The 10337-nt window shown below is 41.4% G+C and overlaps 1 protein-coding gene across 3 annotated transcripts in view; it reads left to right on the forward strand.

Annotated features, from left to right (window-relative positions):
* ZNF704 (zinc finger protein 704) overlaps window positions 1–9242 on the forward strand; it is a 57855-nt gene extending 48613 nt beyond the window's left edge. The window contains exons 7-8 of one of the 3 annotated variants that reach the window (XR_004260505.1): window positions 1049–2081; window positions 4226–9242. Coding sequence is in view for 1 of the 3 variants with exons in the window: in XM_032250527.1 (XP_032106418.1) it covers window positions 1049–1160 (112 nt within the window). In the remaining 2 variants the exon portion in view is untranslated. Of the gene's footprint in view, window positions 1–1048 lie in introns of all 3 variants that reach the window. The other 2 variants (XR_004260506.1, XM_032250527.1) reach the window with 2 other exon arrangements.
* Window positions 9243–10337: the final 1095 nt, after the last annotated feature.

The raw sequence follows: 10337 nt of genomic DNA on the forward strand, positions 1-10337 counted from the left end.
ATGATGAAATTTCGTACCATCCAGCTCTGCCCTGCCTGGGATGAATATTATCCCTTTGTTCAGTGTATCCACACTGTCTACACTATTCGCCCATTAGATTAACTGTTACAGACTGTGCTTGTGTTCAGCCAACCTTCTTTTACTTAATAATGGACCCAAAGTGCAAGAGTGGTGAGGCTGGAATTCAGATATGCCAAAGATAAGCCGTAAAATGCGTCCTTTAAGCAAAAAGGTGAAAGTTTTCAACTTAACGAGTAAAGAAAAAAAAATTGTACACTGAGGTTGCGAAGATCGACAGTAAGAATGAATCTTCAATCCATGAAACTGTAAAGAAAGAAAAAGTCATGCATAATATATATGTGCTTTGTACTATCTGCAGTTTCAGGCATCCACTGGAGGCCTTGGGACATATCCCCCACCCTTACCAGGGACTGTTGTACTAGAAATTGAGAATGAGGGAGCATATGAAAGTACCTAATTAAAAACTTGAAAGAGCAATGTTGCTGTCTACTGGCATTTCTTGTGTTTACTTGTTCAATGCAGTTTTATGAAGATGGCCAAATTGACATGTCCACAAATAGACAAATAGAAGCTTAAGGGATATGGTAGCAAATTTTCACAGTTGAGTGTAGTGGCTGTGAAAACAACCAGCACAGATTAGAATCTGAACCTAGAGAGGTACCTTTGTCGCCCAGGCTGGAGTGCAGTGGCATGATCTCAGCTCACTGCAACCTCCACCTTCTGGGGCTAAGTGATTCTCCTACCTCAGCCTCCTGAGTAGCTGGGATTACAGGCATGTGCCATCATACCCGGCTAATTTTTGTATGTTTTTAGTAGAGACAGGGTTTCACCATGTTGGCAGGCGAGTCTCAAACTCCTGAGCTCGTGATCCACCCACCTTGGCCTCCCAAAGTGCTGGGTTTATAGGCGTGAGCCACCACGGCCAGCTTTTTTTCTTTCCCCTCACTCTTTCGACGGATTTTGAGCTCTCCAAAGAATGCCCATTGAATCCCTCCCACTAAACTAATCTTCCTCATCTGTCTTGCAGGAAGCCCAGGGGAGAGGGCAAAAAGTGTCGGAAGGTGTACGGGATGGAGAACCGAGACATGTGGTGTACCGCCTGCCGCTGGAAGAAGGCCTGCCAGAGGTTCCTCGACTGAGAGGCCCCCAGGCAGAAGGGCTCAGCGCCCTGAGCCGATCCTGGCCTGGCTTGCTGCTGCAGGTGTTGGAAAGAGCTTTTCCTGCTGAATACAACACAGTCGAAGCCAGGAAAACCTTTTCAGGAACCTTGGAGGAATAACAGCAAAAACAAAGAAAAAAAATTTTTAAGTCACCACCTATGACAGAAGAAAGTTGCTCTTACTAAGAACCCAGTCTGGAGCAGCTATACCTGGTTTTTTTTCCTTCAAAAGAAAAGTCAACTTTTTTTGCTGTATGTCTAGACTTAAAACTGTGGACTTCTGTAGCAATTGAACCAACAAAGCCCATTTTACCTAGAAAGTAGGCATATTTTGATAAGCTTTCTGAATTATGCCATTTCCAAGATTTTTTTGACACTTAAAAAACCAGCTACAGGTTATTCAGTAGCATTTGTACAAAAAACAACACCTACTTTTATTGTGAATAATCTTTTCCCTGTTTTTCCATTTGACTTCTTGGAGCAGTATACATCAGGATGTGTTGCAAGAAAGCGCAGCACTCTGGACACCTTTTCTATGTCTTTTTGTTTTGTTTTGAAGAATGACCCCAGCTGAACCATGGTAGAGCTATTAGCTTATAGAGCCCCAGATGGCATAAATTTGAGAAGCAATTATCCATGGAAATCACCAGCAGACTTCAGCCCCACACTGAGTTCAGGAAGTCCAGCTGTCACTGTTGGGAAACATCTAGGAGTCTTCCTTGAATCCCTAAGAAGCTCTTCCCCTAGAGGCAGCAGAGCTCGCTCTGTCTGCCTGCCGCAACTCGGTCAAGAACTGGCACCTGTAGCCATCTGGGTAAGCCTTGATGCTTCTTTCAGGGATGTGACACAAATGGCAGCTTGGAGCGATTTGTTACTACTTGTCTGTCAAGATTGTAGGCAGGTTAATGGGTCATTTTCCTTCTCTCCAAACTCCACCACTGACTGATTTCAGAAGAGGTAGAGAACTCCAAGCTGTCCCAGTAGGTTTGCTTTAAACAACAAAGCACAGCCCACATGGCCCCACCTGTTCAGAAAGTCATGTTAGGCTGACAAACCACTTCCATTCTGAGCGCACTTTTATAGGTTTTATGCTTTAGCATGTCTGGGAGATGAGTTAATTAACAATATAAGCATTGTGGGTAAATGGAAGGTCCAAATCTTAATTTTTTTTCTTATAAAAATATTGGAGCTATTCATTTAAGAATTCACTCAAAAAGGAACATACAGAACACCAAAAGGAGAATGCATGTTGGTATAGGAATTTCTCGATTTAGTAGGGCAGGGGCTTGCACTATGTTCCATTTACTGGGCTTTGTAATTTGCTTGCTTGCTTGTTTGGGAGGTAGTGGTGTGGGGAGATGGGAGTCATTGTCAAGCCGTATAAATAAGCTCATTTTCTATCTACCCTACTCTTGATTGCCCAGCGAAAGAGTTATTTCTCCTATACCTATGCAAAGTAGGAAGAGCACCTTATAGGAGGCGCCGTTTAGGGAGAGGGGACATGGGATCAGCCATAGGAATGTTAAATGAAATTGCACAGGAGAGTTTAATATATGTCTAGAGATTGTACATACACTTTTTAAAGAGTAGATAGAAGTCATCTAGTAATGAGATATTCTTTTTATATATAATCAAAGAAAGTATAAGGAGGTTCCACAGCGTGACATCCATGGTCTGTGCATTCACTTATTATGGTATTTTTATTTTTTAAACTCTCATCTATTTTTTTTTAGAAATTATTCCTTGGAAGAGATCCTGATTTTTTTTTCTTTAAAAACATTTACTTTAAGAGAAGATTAAAAGAGCTTCATCTAATTTTGCATCTTGATTGCCAATCAGTACTAGTTACAGCACCAGCAATACTGTATTAGACTTACAAGGTCAGCCAGGAAATGGCATTTTTAAAAAACACAGAAGTGTGTTTCTTTCTTCTACTCTCAAGTCCTTTCTTCTCCTGGTGTCCTGTCACCTCCCCTGCAGCACCACTGATGTGAGATGATGCTCTGGCCTGGTCCAGGAAACCCTAAGTGATAGGTAGATTGCCCAGTGGCCAAAATGACAGGGTATAGTCCTGGACCAGAGGTTTTTCTCTTCAGCAAAGCTCCCTGGCCTATGATTATTGGACTGTTACTAATAGAAAAAGATTCAAGTCATGAAGTATAAAATCCATCCCCCATTCCAGAACTTTGAAACCGAGGAGGGAGAGATCTTTGCTTTGGAACAGTCCTGGAGCAAAGCCTTGTGGCTTTTACCTCCAAAAGCCACATATACCACATAAGTAGTGCTGAGCTAGCTCCAGCTTAGCTGAGCCCAGCTCAGTCCCTACCTGGTGTTCAGCTAGTACACAGGTGTAAGCAGAACTATGGAGCTGAATGTAGCTTCCCTGGGATCTCTTCTCCTTTCTAAAGCCTTTTTCACACAGACAGCTTCATATTTCCTGCCTAAGTTGGGGCTCCTTTCTGCCTGCCAGCCCAGGTCTCTGTGTACTTTCTTTTCTGGCTTCAGGTGCAGGCAGACCCCTCAGTACCTTCCTGGACACAGACACATATTCCCTGGACCAAGGCATAAAATAACTAGTAGACCACCAAGCCACGCATGGCTGGCCCTGAAGAAAAGGGATTATACTCCTTACAGGTCACCCAGAAAGCTATAAATTCTAATACACACTGCTGAACATGCAAGTTAGGGTCTGGTTTTTTTTTTTTTTTTTTTTACATGTAGCATTATTTTGTTCTATTTTGGAACTAAATGAAGTGCCAAATTAGCCAGACATTCGTTTGATGCCATCTCTGAGGAACCAAGTTCTCTGTGTTCTTTTGGCTGGGAGGAGGGGAACGGCTGGGCAGAGTGTTCCCACAGCAGGCTGGCGGTGGAACTGGAGCCCCAGCCACTGCAGGGAGCTCAGAGGCCTGTCAGGCAAAAGGCAACACAATAGATTCTGGTCCCGAAATATTTCTAAGTAAGGCATGATGTAGCCTTTTGATTTTTTTTTTTCCTGCATTGACACCCCTGCCTTCAGAAAACGTTTCTCATCTCTCTCCAAAGAAGTCATTTCGTAGTGACTGAAAGGACATTCTCCAGAAAGCGACAAAGCAGAGTGGCCAGCAGGCAGTGGTGTTAAGCCTTGGGCCTTCCCAGAAGATGCGTGCTGCATAGGTGGAGGCAGTGTGACAACCTGGAGAAAATACACAGGTAGCCAGGGGGTCAGGGAGGAGGTACAAGGGGCTCATGGACATCTGGCTCCCACTCATCTTCTTGGTGCTGATCAGCTAGTGGTCACTGTCACTGAGCACCTCCCAGGGATCTTCCATTTTCTCCTCTGGGAGCAGCTGCCTGAAGCAAGGGGAGAATGACCTGAAGGAAAGTACCTCCAGCCATGAGTGCAGGGCTGCTGTGCCCAGCCCAAGTGGGCATCTCTAGCAGACACAGACTTCTCTCCACCTCACTAGCTGAAAAGTGTCCTCCCTTGGTTGGCAAAAGCCAGTCAGGAAAGAAGCCGTGGGCTTCTGAGCAAGAATGTGTGCGCTTAGCTGCAAAGTGCCCGTCAGCAGCTCCAGGCACCAACAAGGTGCCCTTTTCTTAGAAAATTCCTCACCCGAACATAACCATGTTGCAGATGCAAATTTTTAATAGAGAATGACACAATTCTTCACCTTTCTTTTAGAAAACTTTTCAAAGAGATAGTCACAGGTGTATTTGTTGCAAAAGATTTTTGAAACTGAAATGTCCTCCATTAAATCTCAAGATCACTCAAGTTTCTTAAGTCTGCTGCCTCTGGTGTCACACTGAAGCCACACTTTTGAAAGCAGCCCTGAGTTCTGAATTAGCTGGCACTGCTGAATCCACGTCCCCACTTCATCAGACTCCAAAGCGCAAAGGTTCAGAGAAAAGTGGCCAGAGTTGTACACAGAAGAGAGAATCCCTTGAGAATAGTAGCAAAAGACTGTAAATAATATTCATTTCCTCAGGGAAAAATAAAGGGCATGCAAAAAATAGGTCTGGAGACTCCTAAAACTAGGAAGAATTTTGTTATCATCACTAAAGTCTTTTCTAGTCAGAACAATTCTTTTTTTCAAATGAACATCGTATCATTTCAAGACAGATGTATGTGAACTGAGCAGTACTGACATTTGTGAGGCGTGGGGGAGTGCCCTGGGAAAATAAGCTGTTTAGCTTGTAGCTGACCTATAGCCTAAGGCTAACATTTGAACTACAGGTGCAATGCCTGGGGAGTATTCATAGACTCTTGTAAGGCTTTTTCTGAATGTAATTGTGAATACAAAGCCTTGCTGATCCTTTTTATTATTACTCATTGGGTGACTGTTTATTAGCTATCAGCAGAATTCTGTAAGTGAAAGCAAGCCCTGAGCGATGTACATTTTGCTTTAATAGCATGTTAGCAAACAAACTTCCATGGACTCTTGTGGGCAAGGTGCTGCTTTTTCTCATGACCCTGTAGAATTGCTATCGACCACTTCTTCTGTAGCATTGACCTGTGTGAACCTGGGGAAGAATCTGTGCATACAAATGAGTGGAAACAGAGCAGGATTCATGAATATGAATGAGAATGTGGATCATTTTGGAGAACACCCTGGGCACATGGGTCAACTGGAAATTTCATTTCTCTAAGTAAGTAGCCCTACCAGCGGCACGGACTGTCCCTGTTCCTCGTACCTGTGGGGATTCCTCCATAGTGGAACTGTTTCTTGTGTCTTTTTTGCATTGTAACTAGCCAAACCTGAAATCAGTAAATAAAATGAGATTAGCACTTTTAGGAACCAGTTGTATCACTGAGTAATGCACACCAATAGAGCAAGAAGGATAAAATGTATTTAAGACCAACTGGTTTACTTATTATGACTGACTTTGAAAAAGCCCATATCCAATGATATACATGCTTTAAACGGTATATCTATCATAGGACCAGGAGCCAAAATGGGAATTTTACTTCTGGTCCTGTTTTGTAAATAGTTCCTTTTTTGAAGACAATCTCATGTTTTATAACTTTTGTTGTGGGTCTGAGAATCACAATGGTAATATGTTGTGGCAAAATGTAATCTTTAAATACAAAAACAATTATAACTTAATTTTCCAAATAAAACAAGAAATATACTGGTTAGGCTTCTACAGTTCTAAGAGACATGACACTTTGGTCATAAGCGTCAGTACTCAACTTCTTAAGTTAACTGGAAATATTTTACAAGATGCAGTGTTTTGTAATCACAAAGAACACAGACATTTTGTGAGAAATGACCTTGGTTTTATACATTGTAGCTTATTTTTTAAAATATAGTATTTTACCAGACAGGAAGTGTTAATATTATAAGTAATTCCTGCTCACCAAAGGGCTATGTCTCTTTTAAGCAAATGTTTTGATGCATATCTTTTTAATTAACCCTCTGCAGCAAGGGTAGAAATACAGATCAGATGGAGAATGGGTATAAGAGAATCAAGATAGCAGCAGCTACTCCTTTTATCATTACTACTATGTTTGCAAAGTATGGAAAAAGATGCCTGAAGAGTCATTTTATATATTTTAAGTCTAAAAAATGTTAACAGATATGCTTATAGGCCATGGGAGAAATATTCTTATAAATTTTTTAGTGTAAAATGATAAATTCTGTGTCACAAAGACAAGTTTACCACTTGACCTACCAGAACCACAAAATACTTGCACTTAACCAGCAAGTATCATTTGGTGGAAATTTCTAAAATCATAGTAGATAGGCCCAAAGATTGAATTCTTAAGTGATCAGTAGTGTTTAAAATAATTTTGTCCTCAGCACTAACTATAACTGTAATTTCCTCATAAGAAAAAGTGCTTCCAAAATATAGTGGAGGGACAAAAAAAAAAAAAAAGAAAAAGAAAAAGAAAATTAAATAAATAAATAAAAACAAATGCTTGATTCTTCACTGTGAAGAACTAGCAGGCACACGAGGTTGTGATCAGAAAGTGACTGCATTCCCAAGAACCAGGAAACAGAGGGGAGCTGTGGAGAGTTTATTAAAACTGCACAAATAATTCAGAGCTTTGCCAAAACCATTTCATAATGCTGTACAGCTTTTTCAAGCCCACTCACTGGTAAAACAAGAAAGCATCTTTTCTTTCTAAGATTTTAGTAATCCAAAAGCTGGCCTAATTAGCCAAGGACGCAGATAACATCAAAAGCAAAGCTGAGATAGAACAGCCATACACCCATTGGGCAGCTCTTATGATGTGGTCAGAAGGTCACTCAGACCTTGGTTTCACATAGGCTTTAGAATCTGCACATGTGAGGACTAGAAACACACAGAGTTCAGAAAAACTGTGTACGGCCCTGGCTCTGGGTCTTTGAGATGAGGCGTCCTGCAAATCTCTGTTTTCACTCCTTGGAATGTCTCCATTATTAGCATTAAAGTCCCCAAGCAGTTTTTATTGCTGTACAGTTTTGAACCAAATGAGTCTCATTTCCTCTTTAAATAGAAGATTTCCAATTCTATATAGGAGAGGTTGTAAATGTCAGTGCCTCAGAAGGACCAGGCAAGTTCTGTAAATGATTGATGTGGATCAGGCAAAGAGGAACACGAGAATGGTGGGGACTACATTGAACTGGAGAACACATGCCCTCTTTGAAGGGATGCCCACACTCAGCTCTAGACAATCAGAACCATGCAGAAATCAGACCCAGGGCTGCTAGATCGTCTGACTTGGAAATATGGTATTACCTGACATAGAAGTGTTGACAGCTAATTCAAACTCTTGGCCCACACTGTGCAGACCAAAGAAAAGCTGTACATGGGCAGATGCAGCCTGCAGCCCCTAGTTTCAACTATTGGGGAAAGTGGATTTCACATTCCGTGGTTGTCAGGTCAGATTCAACCATCAGCCCCACAAACTGGCATGTTGGCACTATCTGGGCAACTAAAATAAAAAAGGGGAAAGAGGTCATGTCTCCCCAGAAATCATTCTCATGGCAGATTTGAATATAGATATGCTGAGTTATCCAGCGCTCTCACTCTGCCTCCTTTTGGCATGCCCAGGCTGTGCCCCCGAGAGCATCGAATCACTCTTTTCTTAATTTTTTGTTTTCTACCGTGGCCACTGTGATGAGGGGCTGGCAAAGAGCAGCCTTGTGCCTTCTGAGAAGGCGGCCAGGAGCCTCTGAAGCTTGACACAAGCACACTTCGTTCCCGTGTAACATTACCACTGCTTCACCTCTGAATAGCAAAAGCCTTGCTTCAGAACTGGTAAGCACTTAGGTTATTTTGGAGTGTCCACTAACCTCAAAAGGAGGTTTTTCCACATACAAAACCCTAGCATCTTTGAAGGCAAAAGCAAAATGAGAATAAATGTGTCATGAAAAAAGTTAGAAGTTTCTTCCTTCATTTAGATGGACTAAGTTAGGCTAAACTGTATCTTACGTTGGAGTCCTGATGATATTGGGATAATCACCCTTTCACAACACTGTTTCATTTGATCTTTATAAGAACCCAGTGTAGAATAGGAATAGTTAGAATCACCATTACCCACCTCCAAGGCCAACCCAGAATAGTCTTGAACCTGAATCAGCCTCAGTATTGTTTGCAAGGAAGAGGGCAAGGGCTCATTAAAGGCCTGGCTCAGACCTTAGTCTTCCAGACTGACTAGGGACGTAAGAAGACCCAGGGACCCCACCAAGTTCTCAAACCATCTTTTCAGTCCAGGCTTTTCAGCATAGACATGAAGAGCCCACCCGTTACTTAATTCATGTTGCCAAGTGCAAACTGATTTATCCCCAGATGAATCCCTTTACTGTAACGAATCCCTAATTCCTAAATTCCAACCAATTTGGTAGTTAATTATAGGAGCTTATTAGCTAAATGTATGTTCTGAGTAAAAGTTTTGACTCCTTGGGGAAAATTTCTTTCGCTGCTAGCATACAACATTTGCTATGTATATAAACTTAAGTCAATGCCAGAAATTTTTAAACCAGCTCAAATTTATAATCTGTAATGATCAAATCAAAACATACTGTAAACTCAGAGTTGGAAGTGCCTGGTAATATGGTTAAGTTGTGTTTAAATGTGAATGCAATTTACATGACATTGGCAATGCCTGAGATTTCTTTCATTGCGAATGATTAAAAGGCAGTCCAATATACGAATGGCTTTCATCTTACCCTTCTCCCATTGATTTACTAAGTATAACATCTTGAGTTTAAAGTCATTCACAGGGAGTTTAGTCATGGAGCTAGAAGGAGCCTCAAAAAAAACCATTTTGGCCAGTCTTCCATGTCATGAACAGGCTTTTTGATGAATGATACTTATTATTATGTTTCTAAAGTAATGCAATGTTGGAGAAGGAAACAGTCTAGTGCTTTCCTCTTCTGATGGAAGAGAATCATAGTTAGCACCATTGCTATAACAGGATATAAAAAGGCCCATGAAGAAAGAAAGAAGAAGAAAGCCATGGTTCTAAAAGCAGTTACCGTAGGTTTTGAAAGAAGGTGGAGATGGTGATTAAACTGTAGTCCTTGTTTTTTAAAAATGTTATTTCATGTTAGGCACCATCCACATAGTTATTAACCACCAACTTCCAAAGAGAAGATCCCCTTGATTTATTTGTATCATGAAAATACTAAAAACTAATTCTCAAGTCTAATTATTACATTCTCTTACTAGGGCTATTTCCCTAAATTTTTAATTCAGAAAATTAATCAGAGCTGGCCAGATGCAGTGGCTCATGTCTATAATCCTAAGTATTTTGGGAGACCAATGCAGGTGGATCACTTGAGGTCAGTAGTTTGAGACCAGCCTGGCCGACAGGCAAAGAAAGAGTGAAAACAAGAAAACAAAGTGAAACCCTGTCTCTACTAAAAATACAAAAATTAGTTTGGTGTGGTGGTGCACACCTGTAATCCCAGCTACTTGAGAGGCAGAGGCAGGAGAATCCCTTGAACCCAGGAGGCAGAAGTTGCAGTGAGCTGAGATTGCACCACTGCATCTGGGGAACGGAGTGAGACTATCAGTAAAGAAGGAAGTTTCCTTTAAACAAACAAAAACAAACGTGCCCAATCTATTTCTTCTGAAGTCTGTCTGCATCCTTAAGAGGAAAACCAGCACTCTAGGGAGGAAACTGAGCTTTACAAGAGAACAGTCCCCATTCTAGCTACCAGTCTTGCTTTCTCCCATTTTGGCA

The sequence above is a fragment of the Sapajus apella genome, unplaced genomic scaffold (assembly GCF_009761245.1).
Source record: "Sapajus apella isolate SASKATOON/1434 unplaced genomic scaffold, GSC_monkey_1.0 scaffold3, whole genome shotgun sequence".
Lineage (NCBI taxonomy): Eukaryota > Metazoa > Chordata > Mammalia > Primates > Cebidae > Sapajus > Sapajus apella.